The sequence below is a fragment of the Prionailurus bengalensis genome, chromosome C2 (genome assembly GCF_016509475.1).
Source record: "Prionailurus bengalensis isolate Pbe53 chromosome C2, Fcat_Pben_1.1_paternal_pri, whole genome shotgun sequence".
In the NCBI taxonomy this organism is placed as follows: Eukaryota; Metazoa; Chordata; class Mammalia; order Carnivora; family Felidae; genus Prionailurus; species Prionailurus bengalensis.
In genome coordinates, this window is record NC_057350.1 from 134,493,476 (window position 1) to 134,517,225 (window position 23,750).

At 49.7% G+C, this 23,750-nt stretch overlaps 1 protein-coding gene and 1 long non-coding RNA gene across 6 annotated transcripts in view; one reads left to right on the top strand and one right to left on the bottom strand.

Annotated features, from left to right (window-relative positions):
* Positions 1-1,711: 1,711 nt before the first annotated feature.
* RFTN1 (raftlin, lipid raft linker 1) overlaps positions 1,712-23,750 on the bottom strand; it is a 209,978-nt gene continuing 187,939 nt past the window's right edge. For all 5 annotated transcript variants that reach the window (XM_043595469.1, XM_043595470.1, XM_043595472.1 and 2 more), the window contains 3 exons: positions 15,708-15,811; positions 12,863-12,944; positions 1,712-3,066 (listed from right to left, as the gene is read on the bottom strand). In XM_043595469.1, coding sequence (XP_043451404.1) covers positions 2,686-3,066; positions 12,863-12,944; positions 15,708-15,811 — 567 coding nt within the window. In that variant the 3' untranslated portion in view covers positions 1,712-2,685. The remainder of the gene's footprint in view (positions 3,067-12,862; positions 12,945-15,707; positions 15,812-23,750) is intronic.
* Positions 18,600-19,415, top strand: LOC122492027. Its single transcript, XR_006299521.1, has 2 exons — positions 18,600-18,713; positions 19,256-19,415. It is a non-coding gene; the product is annotated as an uncharacterized LOC122492027 (long non-coding RNA).

A 23,750-nucleotide genomic window follows, 5' to 3' on the forward strand; every position in this document is an offset into this window, starting at 1 on the left:
GCGGTGGCAGCAAGGCCATCAAAGTCACTTAGGGCCCCACTTAAGTCACCTGATCACCCCCAGAACTCCCCGTTCCTTCCAGACCTGCTGTGACAGATGCAAAGACTGACTGCCATGTGCATAAGCCTCCTACAAGCCTCTGTGGCTTTTCCTGGTCACGAGGCCTCGTCCGGGCCAACGATGGACTTTCACCCTATCGGCAATCATAGGAGAGTAACGTTTCCTTTGGAAATCCCGCTGCTTGAAAGACACATGGAGGATGTCGGGGTGGAGTGTCAGGGTGTTGGTTATTTACTTTTCGTAAAAAGCATTTCATTTCACAAGGAACAAGCTGTGATTCAGCTCACAGCAATCCTGTGGCCAGCGACTCTCACCCTCAGTTGCACCGTGGAATCCACAGCGGGGTTACAAACCCGGGACCCAGGCCACTCCCTGGAGCAGCCACTCCAGTCTCGAGTGGGACCCAGGTATCAAGAATTTTTAAAGCTCCCCAGTCAGCCAGTATGAGAACTGCCTCAGGTAGACTAATATTTTGCCGGATGTCAGCACGAGTGTGGAAAAGCCGGAAAAGACAAGACATTCAGGAATTACTTGTTAGCCTGGCGCTAGGGTCAAACCCCCTGAGGAATTCAAATTAGCTACAGTCACCTTCAATTGTTTTCCCATAACACATGCAGCCAACATACATGTCATTTAATTATTGAAAAACGTACCTACTGCTGAGTGATACAGGCATCCACCTGAAGGGGTGCATGCTGGGACCAAACACCTTCCAAAGTTGTGAGAGATGGGCATTGTTTTTGTCCCAGGCTCTGCGAACTACTGCATTTTTAAAAAGCCGTGACCCTCGAAGATATAAGCCAAGAGATAACTTTTAATATCAATGCTGTATAGATGTTCTTGGGTATAACTGCAGAAAATGTCATTTTTAAACAGTTGCCTTCTCTTTGAACAGAGCCTTCAACCTTTTTAGGGAAGCTCTGGGCCTCGGTGGTGGAAGTTTGTTCGAAAACCAAGAGGAAAACAACTGGGGCACCTGGGTGGCTCATCTGGTTAAGCGTCCGACTCTTGGTTTCAGCTCAGGTCACAACCTCACAGTTTTGTGGGTTCGAGTCCTGTGTCGGGCTCTGAGCTGGTGGTTCGGAGCCTGCTTGGGATTCCCTCTCTCTCCCTCTCTTTCTCTGCCCCTCCCCAACTCACGCTGTCTCTGTCTCTGTGAAAATACATAAACTTTATATAAAAAAGAGGAAAACAACAGTACAATGTGGCTGTACAGGGTTTTCAATTCTGCCCTACGAAATATAGTATAAACGTGTATTTCAGCAAACTTGCAAACAGGGAAGAGACTTGCTTCATGAAATAATTTACTTAAAAGTCTGGAAACATGCATAGAAACCGAGGTAGGGCTTTCTGTTTGTTTTAAAAGTTGTTTCCACCACCCCGGGCAATGGGGAGTGGCTGTGCCCTGCCTCACCTGGTGACACCTGAATCCCACTTTCCATCTTCTTTCTACACAGGACAGGAAAGCACAGCGGGTTTAGCTGGCTCTGCTGTTTTCTACAGGACCTTCATTTTCTTCTCCAAAATCATCATGCTGCCAGGAGTCAGAAACTTATATAAAGAATGAATGGGGACTGTGGAGTCGAGTCCTTTGGACATGAGGCTAGACAGGCTTTTCACTGTGACACAATATTCCATGCTCACAATGCACTAAACTCATAGATGATTTATTGCTTTAAGTAACTAAACAAGAAAGAGAAGAGAAAGGCTGTTGTTTGGGTCAAGACAATCGGCATTCTCTCTCCACGGTTCACTAGTTGCAACTACTTAAAGCCTTAACAATACTTTCTGGACAATATAAACACGTGATAGCATACATGGAAACAACTTGGCCAATGATACACTGATTAAAATAGCACATAACAAGAGCTCCCAACCAGTCGGGTTGCCCTGAAATGAAAGAAGGAACGTGTGTTCAGATAATGTGCTGAGTACAAATTCTTTAAAAAATTTTTTGGCATTGATACTAATACAGAATACTTTCTTGGAAACTCTGCAAGATCAGGTGTACACACAGAATTACCTCTTCATTTTCAAATTACCAGTATCTATGGGAATACTTCGAGAAAAGCCAGGAGGTGGGGCACCTCCCCTCCCTACTGTCATTTTCCTTGTCAAAGCAGCAGGGCGTGTGGGGCTTAGATGGAGGAGGGCACCTGATGGGCTCCGGGGGTTGTTACATCACCAAAGAGCTGCAGAGAGCAGCAGCGGATGTAAAATGCACCCCCGGCAGGGTGTGGGAATGAACAGTCTTGGTTTGTAGCCAGGGAGGTCCATGGATGGACCTGACTCGAATGCTCCCTGGGGAACCTGGCAGTGGGGGGGGGGGGGAACACAGGCACTGGATGGGCCACTCCTTCCCATGGGACTGGGAAACAGATGAAGAAATAACCTGACCTCTTGCATTCTAACACTGGGGCATTACGACACATTTCTAGTGGATGTGCAGAGACCAAAACTGTCAGGGACCCGGCCCTCAGAGGGCCCGGTGAGCTCACGAGAAGAGGTCAAGCCAAGCCAAAGGGTAACACGCGACGCTGGGGCAAACCAGCCCCCCACCCAGATGCCGGCACGGTGCCTCCGCTTTGCCAGCGCATCAGGCGTGCAACACCAACCGCTCAGGACTCAGTTGTCCCCCGCTGTCTCGGGCTCTGCGGCCACTTCCTGGGCGCCTCCCTCCCTGGCATCCTCTCTGGGATGGGACTGCTCAGCGCAGCCCCCTTCCGGGGCCCCACAATGACCCGCAGGACCGTTTTGCACAGCCCCACCCTCCACACAGAGCTTTTCTTCTGTGATCTCCTGGGCAGGGACCTTCAGCTCCTCGGACGCCTCGTCCTCCTGATGCAGGCCCGGCACACAGTTTCCCACGTCTCCGGCTTTGGAAAACTGGTCTTCTAAATTCTTCTCATTTTCTTCTGTTTGTCGCTTGTCTCTGGCGCTGAGTTTGCCTTTGGACTTCCTCATCTGCCTGTTGTGCATGTCTTCTCGGGAGAATCGCCACTGGAACTAGAAAGCAGAGAGGATGGGGATAAATAAACGTTGTCTCTGTGAACCCAGCGCTTCACCCCACCGTCTGCGTGCGCAAGCTCTTGTCTGAGCAAGACACGATTCCCAGCACTCCTGGAGCAGAGCGTTACCAGCAGCAAACTTGAATCATGGTCCACACACATCACACCCACCATAAGAGCCTGTTTGATGCCCTCCATGCAGTGTATTTCATTTACTTATTTTTAAATGTTTATTTATTTGCTTATTTTTGACAGAGAGAGTCAGAGAGAGCAAGCATGTACACAGGGAGGGGCAGAAAGAGGGAGGCACAGAGAGTCCCAAGCAGGCTGTGTGTGCTGTCAGCACAGAGCCTGATGAGGGGGCTTGAACCCATGAACTGTGAGAGCATGACCTGAGCCGAGATCAAGAGTCGGACACTTAACTGACTGAGCCACCCAGGCGCCCCCATGCACTGTATTTTAGTTGTGGTTTTCAGGGGACTCTGGAGATGAGGGGGTATGTCTTTCAGTTGGCTCTGGGAGAAGAGGTCCTGAAATCCTATTATTTGGAGAAGCAGAATGGGAGAAGACACAGGGGCCTGCCCCTCCTATGAGCCACGGTGCTGGCTACTTGCTTCCCTTCCGAGCAGGCTGTGGGCTACCAAGCACTGGGCCCACACTCTCACCAGATCTCCCGAATTAGAAGGGCACAGAACATGGGGCTGGCCCTGTGCCGTGCGCCCCACCCTCCTGTCCCAACTCAGAACAACTCCAAAAGGCCATCCCAGTTCCAGGGCTCCCCCGGGGGTTGGCTAATAAAGCCACTGCTGTGACTGCATCGTAGCCTGTCTTTCCCCCTGCCCACTCCTGTGCCCTCCTTTCCCCACAGGTGTTCCCCGGGGCACCCCACCCCCAAAAAAATTCCTCCACCCAAATTTATCAAAGGCTGCTTCCTGGGGAGCCTGACCTGCAGCAAAGCATTTCCCCATGTGGCAGGGAAGTCATCAGAGGCTTAGAGAGGACAAGGTCGCACAGTCAGTAATAGAGCTGGACAAGAACGGGTCATGTGGAAGATGTGGCGTGAGACTTCCTGAAGAGTCTCTTCGCCATTCAGTAGCCATTCAGTGGCCCAGCGTTCTCATCTATACAATGGGACAGTAACTCTAACGTAAGTCAACGTCAGGCAACTTGGTTTTCTGTAAAGACAACGTTGGCGATTTTTTCTGGGAAAGGCAGATAATAAATATTCTAGGCTCCGCAGGCCATATGGTCTCTGTTGTAACCATTTGGCTCCACTGCTGTATCGTAAAAGCAGTCATAGCTAATATGTCACGAATGTGCGCGACTGTATTCCAGTAAAACTTTATCTACAAAAACAGGCGGTGGGCCGCATTTGGCCCGGGAGCCAAGCCCCCGTTTGCCAAGCCCTCCCTTAAAGGGTATTGATGTGGATGATTCAATCCGTGTGATGCGTCTTAGCACCACGACAATCCATGTAAATCTTAGCACACACCTGGGATATAATATACCAGATACGCTGCTGTCATGACTGACGCTAGAAGTCAACTCCATCAGGTCAAGGCTGCCAGCGGTCTTATTTATACCTGTATCCCTGGAATACAGCATAGAGTCGGCACTCAAAACCTACTTGTGGGGTGAACGGATGGAAGGACGACAGAGCCCACAAGCCGAGCTACTCCTGTAATTCCAGCGTCAAAACCTCGCTTGGGTGTAGTGAGGAGGTACTGGTGCGTCTAGACATTATTTCTGGTCGCTTTCCAGAGAGAGAAACTAATTTAAGGAAGGAAAGAGGGGAAAACTTCAAAGTCCCGCTGAGCCTGCTGACTACACGAACTGCCCCAGAGGAAGCCAGTTTGAGAGCCTGTGCGCTGGGAATAAATCTGGGCAAATGAGCTTGAGCAGACAGGGAAATACGAAGGGTGTGGAAGAGAATACTTGGGTCACTGTGGTTACAAAAGAGGGATGTGTTCTGTGGGCGAACAGCCCAGCAGAGACTGTGGCCTTCTTCCACACCCCAAACATACGGGGTGCTCTCAGTCTTCCTGAGCAAAGATCCCTGTGACCTCTGCCATCCTGAGGGGTACCTATGCCCAGCACAGCTCCCACCTCAGAGAGGGGCAGTCCACTCAGTGGGGCCTGGGTCCCCAGTGCTGAGAGTCAGATGCCAGAGACCTGTGCGTGGTAAACACTTAGGAGGGTGACAGTCACAAAATCTTGAGCAGGTACCAAGCCCGGTTGTGAAAGACACAAAGGACGCGAGAGAAGCCCCCAGAGGAGCAAGAGCTGGGCAGGTGAGGCCAGAGTCAGGACCCCCGAGGGACAGAGTGGTCTCACCAGGAAGAAGAGCATCATGGGACTAATCTGGGGCAGGCACAGCTCTGTGACGACGGTACCATAGGGTGAGTTTTAGTTTAAGTTCCCACGATGGTCACTGCCTTCTATTTCAGTGGCACCACATAGTGTCACCTAATAGGGAGTTGAGGGTTAGGCACTCTGTGACTGAGAGAAAAAGTAAAGGAGTTTCACTGCTGACTCCTTGCTAGGCTGGAGGGGGAGCCCAGGAATGCAGCTGCACCATCAGTGGAAAACGATTTCTTAAGGCTTCGCCATGTTGTAAACAACCTAGTGCTTTGCTAGGAGAAACCAAACATGTGCTACAGGAATTTTTTTTCTTTTTTTTTGTTTTTAATCTGCCACCTTTGTGCAGTTTTTAGTGGTGGAGCCCTATTTCCTCAAAATATCTGCCTACTCGCGGGGTTCTGAGATTGAACACATCATGGGGGTTCTTGGATTTAAGAGTTTCGACAACACTGGTAAATGTGAGTATTTCATCAAAGTAGAGAAAACAGAAAGAAGTACCTGTTGAGGTTAGGCTTTAACATCCATCCTGTCCTCCTCGGCCCTGCCCGCCCCCCAAGTCCTCAGATGAGTTCACCTATGGTGTTGGATGGGTTTCCCCGGACACTCCTGTTTGGGGGTTCTCTCATATTAAACCTGACAGACTGACAGACTTCCCCCTGGGATGGTTTGAGCTTCCTGCACCCAAGCCATAAGCTCCAGCAACGGAGCCCTTGTGCAGGCGGGGTGACGCCTCGGACCCCTGCCCCAGTGGTGCCCACTTGGGCAGAGACTGCCATGCAGACATCTCAAACCTCATACCCACCAGGGCAGGATGCTGACTCTGGACCTGAGGACCACTGCTGCCGCCCCCAGTGGCAACCTCCGAGGCTCGTGGGCACGGCACGATCGTGGTTCATAACTGCTGCCTTGTCACGGGCAGCTGCTGCTACGTTTTATTTCCAATCAAAACAGAAGAGCCTTTTTAAAAAAAATCAATGTCCCCAAATTATTATCTGCATTTTGCATGTTTTTAAAAAAATTTCTTTTAACGTTTACTTTATTTTTTTGAGACATAGAGAGACAGAGCATGAACGGGGGAGGGTCAGAGAGAGGGAGACACAGAATCCGAAACAGGCTCCAGGCTCTGAGCTGTCAGCACAGAGCCCGACGCGGGGCTCGAACTCACGGACCATGAGATCATGACCTGAGCCGAAGTCGGCCGCTCAACAGACTGAGCCACCCAGGCACCCCTGCATTTTGCATGTTTTTAGAAACAGGCCAGGTAAGCCGGCCTGTATACAGTACTTGGAGAGGAAGCCAGCTATCAGGCAAGTCGGAGGAAGCTTCACTTTTGCCAATAAAGTGGTGAGATTACTTCTGGTGAAAGGTTCTAAATGCTAAAACGTCAAAGCATGATAGCATGGTGGCCCAGACCTCCCGTCACATGTCAGTCAGTTCTGGCACTCACGAGCCATCTGTCCTTGGGCAAGTTATTGATCCCTCCAAATCTCAAATTCCTCATCTCCGAAATAGGTGTCTGCCCCGCCTCTCCCCCTCCCCCCCTCCCCCGGCCCGGGGCTGTGCTGCACCTCGGGGGCCCATCCACGCTGTAGTGGATGCCAAGAGCCCCCTCTGCAGCTGAGCAGTGCACAACCCTGGACGATTCTACCTGTGCCACATTCTAGCCTCGACTCTTGTCTTCTAACGCAAACCCAGCTATTCTCTCAGCGCTGCTCTTGGTAACTAAACAGAACTTCCATGCCTCTTCTGGAAGTCCAGCCACATCTAGTTTCCTGTAGAAGATCACATTTTGTTGATTTGCTATAATCCGCCAGGAGAACACCGGCCGCTTTCGCCGGGAACCAGCCGGGGCTGCTGGCATTGAGCTGGCGAGAACTCTCCCAGCCGTTTTCTGTCCTTCTTGGTCATCACAGGGAAATCTGTCAAGCCAAATGCCTTCTAGGACTACACTGTTTTCTGTGTCCCCAGATGGGCTGTGGTGATGTCACTTGTTCCCCAAGCTCCTGGGGGGGGGCACCCCTCCACATCTGTCACGGGTGCTGCAGACAAGTCCCGAGGAGGTCCTGACTCAACTCTTCCCTTGTCCTTCTGTCCTTTGTGGGGGCATTTTCATGAAGCGGGGAAGTAGCAGGGGCCAAAACTCAGGGTCTGTATCATCTGAAAGCAAAATGTACCAAGCTGTGAAGGCAGGCTGCTGCAGGGTACCTGCGGAGGAAAGTACAAGCACACACCGAGGTGCCTACTGCGTATATCACGCGGTGGCAAGGTTCCCATTTCCCTGAATTTCCGAAGCACTACTCTCACTAATCACTGTTAGCACTGTTGTATAGATGAACACACAGAGGTTCAGAGAGGTTGAGCAACTTGCCCAAAGTCACACAGCTAGAAAAGAGCAGAGCTGGAATTCAAACGCAGGTGTCTCTGGCTCCATCCACACTACCCTTCCAGCTTCTCATTCTTGGCAGACGAGAGGCTTTAGGCTCTTGCTGTAGAGGCCAGGGAGGAGAAGAAACAAAGGGAGAGGACATGCACCTTTGCAATGGTTAGCCCGACACGTAAGGGCCTCAGCTTTCAGACAGTACAACGTTAAGATGCACCTGCTGGGTCAGGCACTTGACTCATTAGGCCGAGTGGTTAGCTAATGGAAGTCAGATTTAACTGCCATTAAAGATACTTTGTTTTGACTTACTTAAAAAAAGATCTACACTGAAGCCTCCCTGACAGGCCTATTTTTAAAAAAATCAATAATGATAAAAATTGAATGGCAGTCCACAGGGGAGCCAAGAAAGGACCCTAAACTACTCCCCTAAGACATCGGCCCTCAGACTTGAGCAGACGTCAGAATCATCTGGAGGGCTCCTGAAACCCATCACTCACCCCATCCAGTGTGTGCAACCTGGAGAGAGGAGGGAAATTTTGCATTTTTTTTCTAACTTGTTTTATTTTTTAAAATTTACATCCAAATTAGTTAGCATATAGTGAAGCAATGATTTCAGGAGTTGATTCCTTCATGCCCCTTACCCATTTAGCCCATCCACCCTCCCACAACCCCTCCCATAACCCTCAGTTTGTTCTCCATATTTATGAATCTCTTCTGTTTTGTCCCCCTCCCTGTTTTTATATTATTTTTGTTTCCCTTCCCTTATGTTCATCTGTTTTGTCTCTTAAAGTCCTCATATGAGTGAAGTCATATGATTTTGTCTTTCTTTGACTAATTTCGCTTAGCATCATACCCTCCATTTCCATCTGCATTGTTGCAAATGGCAAGATTTCATTCTTTTTGATTGCCGAGTAACACTCCATTGTGTATATATACCACATCTTCTTTATCCATTCATCCACCGATGGACATTTGGGCTCTTTCCATACTTTGGCTATTGTTGATTGTGCTGCTATAAACATGGGGGTGCATGTGTCCCTTCGAAACAGCACACCTGTATCCCGTGGATCGATGCCTAGTAGTGCAATTGCTGGGTCGTAGGGTAGTTCTGTTTTTAGTTTTTTGAGGAACCTCCATGCTGTTTTCCAGAGTGGCTGCACCAGCTTGCATTCCCAGGAAATTTTGCATTTTTAACAAACTCCCAGGTAAGGCTGATACTGCTGGTCCACGGGCCACAGTGTGAGAAGCACTGAGCTAAAGAGAAACACAGCCCCCAGCTCTGTCCCCCATGGAGGGGTTTCTTGTCTCCCTCCCATCTTCACCCGGGCTCCCTTCCTAACCTGGGCTTCTCCTCCTCCTTTAAGCTGAGGATAATCTCGGGCTTTAACAAACAACTGTTGTTCCAGATCCCAAGGCTCAAAAAGGCCACCCGTGGGACAGTGACAGCTTTATGGGTTGCGGATCTGAGGGGAGGTGTGTAACATTCAGATGCTTAAAGGCAGGCGGCCCAGCCGGGAGGACGGATTCCTTATCTCGAGCAGTATCGGGAGAGCCTCTGAACAAGTTAAGCAGGCTTCCCAAGCCAGCGTGTCTGTGGCACTCGGGCGTGCCGCCCGCTGGTGCCCATACCGAGAAGGATCCAATGAGCCATCCCTGTCAGCGATAACTGCAGAAGAGAAAAAAATCCCTCACTTTATAGCAGTGTGTGTCCAGAGCTCCGAGTGGCAAGGGCTAATGGATTTAATTCGCACATTTTAAAAACTGTCCGTTATCTGCCTCCACGTCAAGAGCGTTAGCTGGAAGGAAGACTTCTGGTGTGGCAGAAATCACCTATTACCTTGGAAGGAGTTTAATTATTTGCTTTGAGAGCCACACTCACACACACACAAAGAGGCTTCTTCCAAATGCCGAAAAAGTCCTGATTGGAGAATTTCCTCCACTTTGCTGATTAAAAGAGGACTCAATACGCTGTGTCCTTGCTGTGCCAACCTATGGTCCCCTTTCTTCGATTTCAACCCATACGTAATAAGAATGTCCTGGGCTCAGACGTTTCATTACTCATTTATTGGTTCAACAAATATCTGTCGAGTACCAACTAAAAGCCAAGTACTGGGCATGTAAAAGTCGGGAAAACAGGGCTTTGCTCTCATGGAGTTAATGTCTGACTCTATCAGCAGAGGATAAACTAATGATCACAAATAATTCTAGACCAAAAGAAGAGTTCTGCAAGACAGGAATTGTGATTATTCCCAACGTATTACAAAGGAAGAGAGCATCTGAAGCAGAGGTAAGAGTCAAAGCAAAGGCCCTGTGGCAGGAAGGGACACAGAAGAGCATGAAGGCCACAGTAGGTGGAATGCAGAAAATGGGGGTGATGGCACAAGAACTAAGAAGGGCCAGATCACACACAGTCCTGTGGATATCGCACTGTAGATTTCCACCTTTATCTTAAGACTCACACAAAGCTTTAAGCAGTGGGGTGACATGATTCAGTATGCTTTTTCATTTTTATTGATTGATTGATTGATTGATTAAGAGCGAGAGCAAGCAGGGGGTGGGCAGAGAGAGAGGGAGAGAGAGAATCTCAAGCAGGCTCTGTGCTGTCAATGTGGAGCCTGATGCAGAGGCTTGAGCTCAGGACTGTGAGAGCGTGACCTGAGCCAAAATCAAGAGTCAGACACTCAAGTGACTGAGCCACCCAGGTGCCCTGCAATATTCTTTCTTAAGGATCACTTTGGCTCCTGATGGAGAATATAGTTGAAGGGGAGACCTGTTAGCAGAGGATTAGAGTTGTTGAGGCTTGTGAATGCGGAGAGAAGGGGAGGGATTCAAGTCTCTGTCTTGAGGATTCAAGTTTCTGCTTGACCACGGCAACGAGATGGGGAGTCAAGGATGAGCCCTGGGTGGGTGGGTGCCTCTGGACAGTGGTGGTGCCCTTGTTCTAGACAGGGGGAGGGGGATAGCCAGATCACAGGTCGCTCTGAGATGCTGAGTAGTGACGGGGCACGTGGAGCTGGGTTTCGGGCGGAAGCGAGTCCTGAAAATGCAGGTGTAGGAGTCATCACCTCGGAGGTGGGAGTCAGATTTTTCACTCTGGGGAATGAGTGAGATTTTCTAAGGAAGAGATTAGGGAGTGAGAGAGAAATGGGGCTGGGTTTGAACCACCTAGTGGAAAACCAGGATGGTGTGGGGTCAGCGCCAAGAGAAAAGGTGCTTCAAGAGGCAGAGGGCAGCCAACAGCATCAGTCCTGCGAGGGCTCGATGGAGTTACTGCCATGAACGTGGCACCCAGACCTCAGTGGGAGTAGGATGCCGACCTGAGTCAGCCGCGGGAAGACTGGCCAGGACGATGAAAGGGGGACAAGCCATCAGGCTGTAAAGTCCCCTCTCTGGGGCTCTGCCCGTGAGGCCACCTCTCCAGGTCACACAGAAAACAAGCGCTGGACGTGAGCCAACCCTATGAATGGGCAGGGGATAAATAAGTCCTTCAAAAGAGAAAGCAGCCGCCCAGATGATTGCGGCTGACTGGGGCCAAGTTTCTCCTGATCACGAACTAGATGACTCCATCCTCAGGACTTTCCTGACGGAAGCTGCTCCACTTGTTACAGCAGCTTTAAAACTCTACCTCTAAAATCTCCTGCTTGTCGCCCTCTGTGAGCCCCACAGCCTTTGTACCAAAATCAAACCACACGTCTCTCCTCTGGGATCCAGAAAGTGCAGCACCACCTCCCTCTCTTAAGGGCAGAGCTGGCGTGTTTTGGTGTTTGATGGAGGCCTCGCCTGTGCTTTTGTTGGATGTCACTGTGAATGCACGCGGTCCCCAGGAGCCTGGGGCAAAGCTGCAGCTGACAGTGGTCCCGGGAAGATCCATCTTCCAGCCGGCGGCTGACTGCTCCTGGTGGTTAATGGTGGCTTCAGCGGTTGCCTTCTGGTCCTCGGCTGCCGTCACCTGTCACATTAGCATCTTGGAGCGGAGACAGAGACCTTCCTCTGCATTCTACACCATCTGGCTTCAGGTCGCCGTTTCCTTGGCGTTCCTCCCAGGACCCTCCCTCCCGCCCCCCGGGTTTGCTGGCTGGTGAGGGGCTGCTACAATCTGTCCATTGCTTGTTGCTCCTGTCCAGGATCCGTGTCCAAAGGACACGAGGAACTAACAGGGGAGCACGCGACGGTGCCAAGCGTGAGGAGCGGGGCGGGTCCACCAGGCTCTGCCAGGCAGCGCTGCCTTGGCCAGCAAAGGTGGCTCAAGCTGGCTTCGGGTGACACCTGACTTGGGCTTTGACACACTGACTCGCTCATCTCTTCCTGAGTAAATGGTGAAACGCCCACGGGAGAATCACCCACCGGCTGGGGTTGGGAAGCATCAGAAGTGTCTGACACAGGGGAAAGACTTGGGTTTGACTTCTGGAAACATGGGAAAATTTCTGAGAGCAGCCACAGGCTCTCAGCATGGCTGTTTCCAGGCCGGTTCACGCGACATTCAGTGAGGGAGAAAGGCCCCTGGCCATCCCCTGGACAGCCTAGCCCGAGGGTCCACTGCCACAGACTGCGGCTGGTCTCTGTCCACACCAGCCGCTGCCACTAAGAGGCCCTCGGGTCAGGGCACACCAAGAAGGAGCCCTGGCAGGGTCCCTCCACCAAAATCACCAAACTTCTGATGTCCTGACGGATCCAACGGGCTGCAACCAGAGCTTGTAATGAGATGAAGATTCAGAGAAGCTGGGCATGAACTCAAGCCATCCCGCCCCCTGGTCAGATGGCAGCTGACTTCATGCCCCTATTTTTAGTTTACTGGGAATATCTGGCCTACATGAGTGTCCAGCAGAACTGTTCCACTCCACTCTCCAGCCCGACCGCAGGACAAGACCCTCCAGTGTCCCCATCTGTCCGGCTCTGGCAGCCTCGGGTGTGATTCAGTTTGCCGCAGGGCTCAGGCGTTCCTCTGAGAGCCCCTGGAAGTTGGAGCTGACTGCCTGCTCAACTGCTATAGAAAATTCACTTGAGGATGGAGCCCTGCTAAGGAAAACTGGGGAAGGCAATCAAGGTCACTTACCTTTGATTCCTTCTTCTTGATTTTCTGAGGTAGACACGGTCTCTGAAGAAAGACAATCTGCTTGGTGGATACATTCCCCTCCCTGTAACACATGCAGAGTGGAGAATGAGTTGTAACACCTGGTGGCGGTAGGGGGGGGGGACCCCAAGCCTCACAGATGTTTCTGTCCCTAACTTTGTCAAGGCTGACCACCCACAGAAAGGAAAGCTGCCACCAGACACTGAGAGGTCAGGAATCAAGCAGCAGCCCCCTCCCAGGCCATCCCCGTCTTGCTTCCAGAGGGTTATGCTGGAGGCTCAACAAAAGCTTTGTGGGTGTCCCTGCCATACCAGCTTCGTTGCTGGAAACTCCCCTTCCTTCCCTCGATGTGGAATAACAGCTGGCATCTTGGCCAAATGATGATAAACTGGCGTCTTTAGTGAATCTCAAGAGGTGGGAAGCCTCTTCCAAATCTGTCTTTGGTAATGAGCCATGGAGAGGTCAGATTGGCCCGGGATGGGTGGTGAGCTCTGCCTGCCGGCCAGCCTTTACCGAACAGCAGGCACAGAGCCTGGCTGAGCAGAGGGGAGGGCCGTGCGCCCGATTCACCCTCGCTGGCAGCCCTCGCCAAGGCAGCCCGGCTCCTGCAGGCGCAGGTGAGGGGCGCTCAGGAGGGCCGCTCTTGTTTAAGGCGCAGTGAGCGCGCGTTCCTCTCGGACCCCACACAGCTGCCTTCAAAGATGGCCGATGTGTTTGTGAAGGTCACTGTTCTCAGCCCTGCCTCTATCTTCTGATCACTTTCTTAAATCTCTCTTTGCAAGTGTCTTCTCTGCTGAGGCAAGCATCACTGCGTGGAATGTCAGAGGGGAAAGTGGGAGGAAACGAACGTATTTTGTGCTGGGGCTGGGCTGGGTGGTTTCACACACCATGGTTCGTTTAAGTCTCACCACAGAGCTCCAAGGAGTGGGAGCCCACCGCCTTCACAGTCAGGACACAGAAGCTCATTTAAGGAGCGGGCTTGGGATCACACAGCGAGGCTTCAAGCTCAAACCTGCCTGGTTCCATGTGCTCCCCACTCCATCGAGAGGTGGCATGTAGGGCACAGGGAAGTAGAGGACTGGGGGGGGGGGCGGTGACTGAGCAGGTGTGAGATCTGAGATGGAGACAGAGACACCTGTCAGCACCCTCTGGGTTTAGAGAGCTGGGGCTTCGCACCCAAGTCCATTCTCATCACGACTCTTGTCCTCTGGAATGGGTGGTGGGGTAGGCATTCTTCCCTCTTACGGACAAGGAAACTGATTCAGAGCAGCTCTGGGACTTGACCAAGACGGACAGTTACCAAGTGGCAGGCTCAGGACTCGGGTTCAAGTTTTCAGGCCACAAATGCAGGGTTCTTTCTACCCCTCTGCATCACCCCATACCCACAGGAGTCTTGGCCATGAGGCAGCATGGAGGCTCCCAATGGCCCAGGGCCCAAAGGTGCTGCAGACTAGCCCCCCGCAACGTGCAGTGCCCCACTGTAGCCCAGTGTCAGGAGGGAGACATGATGAGAGCCCAGATGCGTTCAGGGAGGGACCCTGGAAGGCACTGATCATCACCATCATTCTCACCCTCAGTCTAGGCTCTGCGGCTGCACCCCCTGCTGTCCCCCCAGATCGCCAGCCTTGCCTCACGCTGGCCATCACTCTGTGAACACGTAGCAGGACTTGGGGAAGGTGGGACACTGAGGGTCACGGGAGGGGGCATCCCTACAGGTCAGCAAAGGGGCTGCCTGGCCTAGGAGAAGTGCCTGACTATGCAGACTGAGGTGCTAGTCCCAGGTTCTGCCACTTACTGTCTGTGTGACCTCAGGTATGTGACAGAGCCTCTCTGAGCCTCAGTTTCTTCATCTGCAAAACGGGAATCCTATCTATGCTTATAATCCCACAGGATAGTTAGGAGGATTAGTTTAGATACACCCAAAATACAGATGGAAGGCCTTTCAGGGTTAGTAACACCAGGACCAGCCCGTGAGCTGAGGGGACGGTGGGCTGAGCTCAGGTGGACAAGTGTCCCTAAATGTGAAACTGTGAGAAGTGCCTCAAGCAAGGGGCAAGACTGCAGGTCTTTACCTCCTCTTTGTGGGACTACTGACCAGGGCCCAGGGCTGTGATCTTGGCTGAGTCCCTTCAACCTCCCTGGCCACGTTGCCTCAGCTGTAAAATGGGTTTAATAAAAGGATTCCACCTTCTAGGGGTTTTCTGAGGACTAAATGAAACTTTACACGCAAGGCACCTATCCAGGCCAGCACAGGGCACACAGTAGGGGCTCAATTTCTTTTGCACCTCAAAGCCCTGGGGCCCCTCAACCCGGGGGCTCATCTTTGACATGCCTGGCAGTAATGACTCACTGGCCAAGGCTCCCCATGTGGGAAGAGGGGTGCCGGGGAGCGCTCTGTGGGGGTGGTGGTTAAGAATCTGAAATCCTGGGGCGCCTGGGTGGCGCAGTCGGTTAAGCGGCCGACTTCAGCCAGGTCACGATCTCGCGGTCCGCGAGTTCGAGCCCCGCGTCGGGCTCTGGGCTGATGGCTCGGAGCCTGGAGCCTGTTTCCGATTCTGTGTCTCCCTCTCTCTCTGCCCCTCCCCCGTTCATGCTGTGTCTCTCTCTGTCCCAAAAATAAATAAACGTTGAAAAAAAAAAAAAAGAATCTGAAATCCTGGTTCTGTCACTTCCTAGCCAGAGAATCAGAGTGACCCCACTAGCCTCACAGACTTGTCACAGGATTAGATAAGTTATGTGCATGAAGCACTTACTGGGAACAGTGTGCAGCACAGAGGAAGTGTTGAATAATGATAAGAAGAAGAACAACGATGAGTATTATTGTTACCTGGTTGTCTTGACAACGGGAGTAGGTAGCACACAGGTGAGCTGCCAGCCATAGGCCGCCAGGGAGTTCAGCAGGGGCACGTAGTCTGTCTGCACCTCGACACCCTGGGGGAGAAAGGCCACTGTGAGGGCTGCGACCGCACCATGTCAACACCTGAGTGACTGAGGGGGTGCTGTTCAGTAAAGAGGCGGGGGGCGTCCTGCAGCCTGGAGGCCCGGCTCCAACGACGCTTAAAGATTTCAGAGCCAAACTGCCAACATGGGATTTCTTGCTGGGCCCCAACTCAGTCTGTGCAGTCGGCAAGGAATTGGAGCCAAAGGATTAATGCATTCATTTGGGTTTATTCTTGTCTGGACAACTAGCCTCCTGTGAGTTTCACTGGAGAAGTGCAATCACCTTGCCTCAAAGCCATATTCATGACACCACACACTGGTGATTTCGGAGTGTGTCGTGGGGCATTAGACGGCATTTCATAAGTGATCATGTCGTTAGCATCATCCAGTCATGGCAGCAACAACACACACACACACACACACACACACACACACACGTGTGCTCACACACACACCTGCACAGAGGGAGCTTCACCTGTTATACATCCTTCCATAAAGGGATAAATGAGTGCTGCCCGTGTTTTCCGCGTGTGTCTGAGGGGGCTAACTTGCCTTTCAATTTAAAAACTCAGTCCTGCCACCACGGACGGGGGCGGGGGGGGTGCCCTAACTAGAGGCCACTGCCCTGGGTTCCTCGTGCTCTCCCAAGGCAGCAGGCCTGATGCCTTACTTCTGGCTCCCCACTGACACTGGAAGGTCCTGCCCTGTGTGTACAATGGATTCCCCATCCCTGTTAGGCTGGCTTCTTGTAGTTGGCCTCAGAACATCTCAAACCTGTGTCCAGACTCTTTCCAACCGAGGCTGCCGTGTGGATGCATCCAGCTAGTATTTCAGAGTGGTGGGTACAGAGGTGAATGAAGGCACGGTCCCGCTGCTAGAGGTCACAGTTCACAGAGGCAAGAGCACCCACATGCAAGTAATGGAAATACAGAATGGCCTACTGGCAGGGCCACGAGGCTTCGAAGGTCAGCAGAGCGGAAGGATACCAGCCATGGTCAAGGTGGGCTTCTTGGGGCCCAAAGGCCGGGCAGAGAGTTGACAGACGGAGTGGGGGAAGGGGCACCCGAGGGGAGAAAACTCCAGCATATACTACAGAAGGCCACACCGGGCCTAGAGCACCGAGGAAGGTGGGCTTCACTTGGGGGAGGCACTGCTCAGAAGGGAACCATTGGTGGGAGTGGCTGTCCTGCTGGAGCCCTTTTGGAAATAGAACCACTCATCTGGCTGCTCTGGGCTAGGGGGCTGGAAGACAGATGAGCCCTACCTCTTCAAATGGCTTTTAATTTTTTTTAACGTTGATTTATTTTTGAGAGAGAGAGAGTGTGCGCGAGGGTGCAGGTGCAAGTGGGGGAGGGGCAGAGAGAGAGGGAGACGCAGAATCCCAAGCAGGATCCAGGCTCCGAGCTGTCAGCACAGAGCCCGACGCGGGGCTCGAAGTCACAAACCGCAAGATCATGACCTGAACCGAAGTTGGGGTTCGCTTAACTGACTGAGACACTCCGGCGCCCCTCAAATGTCTTTTAAAACTCCTGTCACTGGGCACCCATCCCACCATGGCTACCAAGCCACCTGAACTCCTGGCAACGAATTTATCCTTTGGGAGCCTGTTTCCTCAACTGTAAAAAATAAGTCTTGGCCTCTGACAGTGGTTCTCAAAGTGTGGTCTCTGAGCCAGCAACATCCCAGGGATCCCCTGGGAACTCGTTAGAAATTCAGAGTCTTGCAAACTGCCCCCTCCCCGGAGACCCACCAGATCAGAAACCTGGGGGTGTGCCCTGGAATCTGTTTGAAGGAACCTTCTCAGTAGTTCTGATGTGGCAAGTCAGAGAGGTACTGCCCAGAGAATCAATTAGTTCTCTTCTGATGACAGTGAAGAGACTGCAATTCTATGGCTGAATTCCATCAGTTGTTACCTCCGAGCTAACGTTCCCCATCCTTCTCCTCTTGAGAAGGGAAAGTAGAGGGTTCTGAAAGGACCAGATCTGTAAGGGATTTGGGGCGAGGAAGGGGAGAGAGCAGGGGAGAAGGGGAGTGGAAGGATGGGAGGCTAAGGAAGGGGAAGAAAGGAAGGGCCTTAATAAAGGAGGGGGAGCAGGAAGGGAAGGATGGAAGGGAGGAAAGGAGAGAGGAGCACAGGTATAATCACTTGATGGGGGGAGGCAGTCAGGAGAGAACCCCGTTCTGACCCCTTCTCTGAAGCCCCCACCCAGCCAAGGGACGGCAGATGACCCAGTGACACCCCTTTCCGCCCAGCCCCCTGGGCACAGCTAGCTAGCTGCATCCCTCCTGCCAGGCATGGCCCTCACCACCTGCTGTGGCTGCTTTATCCTGACAACCCTGCCCCCATCTCTGCATTCCCGATTTCGAGAGGGGAGGGAAAAAGTGTTAAATCCACACTCTCGAGCTTTGCGAGGTTATGATTACTTGGGCCTATCAAGAATAACCTTCCCACTTTATCAAGCACTGTGACAAACCCGCCACAATCAGACAGTAGCCATGGCAACCAGGACAAGCTTTGGCGCCTCACAAAGCCCTGAGTGGCAGAATGGAGTCCTTTTATTAGTGACTGTGCCCTGGCCGGCTGGGTTCTCTCGGGCGGGCACCCAGCACAGCAAGACAATGGACAAACCCCTGCTGAAGCCTGCCTGACCTGCTCAGACAGGCCTCGCACGGCGGCCTCTATTTTGCTCTGTTTTATTTCATTCTGTCACTATCTTAAAGAGAAAGACAGCAGGATTTCTCCCCAACAGTTTTTCCCCTCAGGGTAGGGGATGTCAGCCAGAGGGTGCAGAAGCAGAAAGACTGAAAGGAAAAGAGGAAACACAACAAAACATAACCCTGCTTGACAGAGCTGACGGTTCAATCTCAAGTGTTAATATCTGGCCGTCACGTGGTGAGTTGAAAAGCAAAATACAAATGGTAGGAGGTGAGGTGTCCCACTCTGCCAGACTCTCCCACTCTATTGGGGATGGTCTTGATTTAATTAATGTTAAATGTGATTTTCTGTAAGCATCTATCAAAGCCTGTTTGCATATTATCAATACTGTACGAAGACGGCATTTCTAGAATATGACATGAGCCCCATGCAGTCAGTGCAAGAGGCTTTCAAGTCCATTAGCTCAGAAAGGTGGTAGAAAACCTATCCGAATGGAGGCTCCCTTTGATCTGCTTTTCTGTGACACTCCAATGAGGACAGAAAAGCACAAACAGCACTCCAAAGACAGCCTGCTTATCAAATGGAAAGGCATTTCTTTCTGGAAGTCGGAGTGCAAATTTTAATTAACTCCCCACTCTCCTGTGTGGATCCGTAATCTCCGATCACACCTGGAGTGCTAAAAAAAAAATGGAGCATGTCCTGTGGTTTTTCAACGTGTATAAAAGGAATTCATTTGTATTTATGGCTCTTTTTTCCTTTGTTCCCTATAATTTCTCCAGTGGTCGCCAATCAACTAAGGAAACAGACATTGAACACAACCTTCCCTTACCCTCCAAAACTCGTGACAACAGAATGCCGAGTTTGCTAAGAAATGCCTCTGTCTTTTAATCATTTTTAAAGACCTTCTGTGCAGGCAACTAATCAGGAGGTAACACACTGGTCCAGTGAGAAAGTTTGTATCCTGAATGTCAGCCTGCTCTTCTCTTTTCTCCTGTTTCAATCTGTGGAAGCAATCTGGGAGAAACGCAGTTGCAAAGAAAAGACTTGGCCCCTTCTACATGACTGAGAATGAAGAGCGGAATTTAATTTCCCATAACTGAAAAGTGTGCAGGGCCAGCTCTAGGATGCTGTCTGTACCCGAAAACAGTGACTAAGGAATGTTTGCCTTTGTTCCCCAAAGCCATTGGGCTGGGCCCTCACCTTTCACGGAGAGGGCACGTGAAGGCAGAGCCCTGCAAAAACACGTGTGTGTCTTTCGTAAAATTGCTGCCAAAACACTGATGCCCAACGCTTATTGGCATGGTACGTTTATACTACTGTTATCAGTTTTAGATATCTTTTCATTTCCTACCACGGGAAATAAAGGCTTAGCATTCCCATACACTTCTCTTACTTCCTGTTAGTGCCCCAAATGGTCATAGTGTAATTTTAATCAAATCAAAAGTCAGTGTTTGTGTTATTACAACTTGGCAAATATTGCTCAATGCCGGGTCAGGTAATGCACTGTGACTATGCCTTCTTTTTCACACGAGCCTTCATTTTTCCTGGAGTTAATCATGTCCTCACTTTTTTTTCTTCGTGTGTCTGGTTGTACATGAACCCATCACAAATTTATTCCATATGCTCAACACCTCTATTTTATGCCCGTCAACAAATATCCCTAACTAAATACATTAGTTTTATTTTTTTCTCCATCAGAGACATCACTTCTGGAGCTTTCTGAACCTTTGCTCTAATCCTGGTCTGGCTGCTTTCCATGCTGGGTTCTTCTCCTACTGCTATCTAAGGCTCCTTCTTGGTTTCCTTTACATTTTGCTGGAGTTCATCCTCCAGTGGCTAGGAAACAATGTCCTGGAAGTCATTTGAATCCATGAGTTCATAAACATGTCTTTGTCATCACCCTTAACTAACAGTTCAAATACAGAAGTCTGGGTTGAAATCTATTTTTCTGTTCCGATTTTTCAAGGACTGCTCTACTAGCTTCTAGAGATCAGCCCTGCTATTGAGAAATCTCTTTTGATTGCTAATACTTTGTAACCTGTTGTGCTTTGTAAGATTTTAGGATATTTTTCCCCATGAAGTTTCAGCTTTTCACAATGTGCCTTAGTGTGTGTTGTTTATACACAAAGGGCTGTATACACTTGATGGCCTTGCCATCTGAGGATTCTTGTCCTTCAGTTCTGAAAAGTGTTCTTTTATTTCCCCTTGATAATTTTCCCTTTCTCCATTTTCTCCCTTCTTTTTGGATCTTCTAGAAGTCAAAATGGAGGACTGATATTTTCATTTTATTATCCCTCCCCATCTTCTTACTCTTTTTATTTTACCTCCTGAAAGATTTCCTTTACTTTATTTTTCAGCCTTTTTATTACCTTTTTAAATTTCCTGCAGCCCTACTTTTAAGACCCCAAAGCTGCCGAGACGGGAGCGAGGGACCTTACTACCACATGTAAGGACTTTAAACCAATGCCCCAAATTGTCAGCTCTGCAGTTCACTCTGCACCATTCCATGGTCATTTATGCTTTGGAAACCAGAGCCTTTCTCATGTTCTGCAAGAGAAAATGGCTCCTTGTACATTCAGGTTGTAGTTTCCTGGGCTTTGTTAAACAAATTAGCATCCCTCTACCCACCTTCTATTTTCTAAAAATGCGTTGAAAGCATTCCTCTTCTACTTCTCTTCTTCCAATCTTTTTGTTCTTATGGATATCTCTATCTATCTATCTATCTATCTACCTATCTATCATCTATCATCTACAGTTAGTTTTCATTATCCATGGGAACTTTGTTCTGTAATGCTGCCACAAGAATTACTGAATACTCTGAACCAATGCTCTGGGGGAAATACAGAGTTGGGTTCCTGTGAGATACTGATGACAATATCTCATCACCTGATCAGTGCAGAACCTTGTTTTACGTGTATTTCTGTTTAAAGACACCTTGTTTACCATATCTTGTTGATTACCTTTGAACTCATGGACAACAGTGCTAGAACGCAAGCCTGACCAAAACTTACCTAACACATGTATTTGTTCTGTAAGCCACATCATAGCCTTCTTGTACCTAGGAACACCAGATAGCACTTCAACATCAGGCTTGGGGCCACTTTAAACAGCAAAAGTACCAACAAAAAGTACAAAAATGTGAAAAATGTGGCATTAAGCAGACTCCAAAAAGGACACTTGTTTTATAGTAAGAGAGCTGAAACAAGAAGGCAGAGATCACCTTAGCTGGGAACATGAATTTTGGCAACGCAAATTTTTTGGCACTCATCATTTGCCTGCAAATGATAGTGAAAGCACCAGGAGTATTGATTTGGGGATTATAAATAAATTTAAGCAAGTAGGATTTGCAAATATAGAATCCATGAATAATGAGGATTGACTCTATCATCTGTCTACCTACCTATCTACCTATCATTGATCATTTCTTTTGTGTCATTTCACTGGGATTTTTCAGAAGAAAGCAAAATTGGTGCCTGTATCCAACTCCTCACATTTAACACAATTTTATTATTTTAATTTTAATGGCCCTACTGGAAGTCTTTCTAGCTAGCTTAGAATCTGGAAGCCATAAAATAAAAATAATAAGTTTGGTGACATAAAAACTCTTCTACATGGCAAAGGACAAACTAGGTAAAGTCAAAAGACAAAAGACAAGATGGGAAAACATTTGTAGCTCATATTACAGACAAAAAAGAAAGAGTCCCTTAAATGTGACAAGAAAAAAAAAAATCCAGTAATCCAAGCTTTAAAATGCATACAGATAGGAAGAGAGTCACAGAAAAGGAAATTCACATGGTCATTAAGCACACAAAAAACCCACCAAATCTCACAATAAGAGAAATGCAAACTAAAACTACCAAGATAGATATTTTCACCTATCATATTGATGAAAACCCATAAGTTTGACAACCACTTTGTTGACAAGACTGTGGGGAAGCAGGCATTCTCATACATTGCTGGCAGGAAGGCAAATTGATTCAACCTCATGAAGAACAATTTGACAGTATCTCTCAAAACTGCAAATACGTTTACCCTTTGACACAACAATCTCACTTCTGGGAATCGATCCTATATGTATAAGACATGACAAATGTACAAAGTTATTCACTGGAGAACTGTCTGCAATAGCAAAACCCCGAAGATTACCCAAGTGTCCATCAATATTAGACTTGGTAAATTAAATTGTGTTTTATGCACATGATGATTTGGGGGTCTGGGTATGGGCTGATCACGTGTTGAACTAAGGCACGCAGGACAAGGAGGACAATGAGAAGGAGTGAATTCCACTTTAGACACGCTGAGTTCAAGGGAGAGTGAAAGGTAGGTTCAGGAGGGAGCTAGATGAGATGGGGCCTGTGGTAGAAAAGAATATGCCTACTCAGTCCCCCAAATACGTCTACATCCTAACCTGTGGGGCCTGGGAATATGTCACCTTCCATGATAAAAGAGATTTGGCAGATCTGATGAAGTTAAGGATCTTGAGATGGGAAGATTATCCAGGTGGGTTCAATGTCATCAAAAGGGTCCTATGAAGAGAGAAACAGGTGAGGGTAAGGGAAGGAGGTGGGGGGTTGGAAGCAGAGGCCAGAGTGACTGGCCTTGAGCAGGATGGATTCTCTAAGTTGAAAAGTCAAGGAACAGATTCCCTCCTACAGTCTCCAGAAACCACGCAGCTCTCCCAACACCTCGATTGCAATCTCTTAAAACCCATTCTGGATTTCTGACCTCCAGAAGTGTAAGAGAATACATCTATGTTGTTTTAAGCCACTACAGCAGCCACAGGAAACTAATACATCGTTAAAGGCAGGGAGAGGTAGGATGAAAACAAAGGACAGGAAGGGACACAGCTAACGCTCGGATAGTTGCAAACTCAAGGAGCCTTGAGGTTGGCTGAGGACAAGCTCGCCTGGTGAGGAGGTGAGCAGAAAATAAATAAAACACAGACCAGATGGGGAGAAATCAGCTCTTGAGCACCCAGGGTGGGAGACGGGTTTAAGGAGAAAAATTCACACCATCAAACGTCATAAGAGGGCAAGCAACACAAAGCCTTAGAGACTATCTCTGGAGTGGACAGCGAGGTCCTAGGAGACCACAGCCGAGGACATTTCAGGAGGGAAGTGGCAGATGGCGAGAGGTCGAGCCTGTGGTTGGTAGTGAAGATGAGACAGGGTGTAACCATGGTCTCAGGAAATGTGGGTTTACCTTGACTGTGCCTGGATGCCGCAGGGACCCCGGCCACAAGGGCGTGTGGGGAAGAGGCATCCCTCAAGTGAT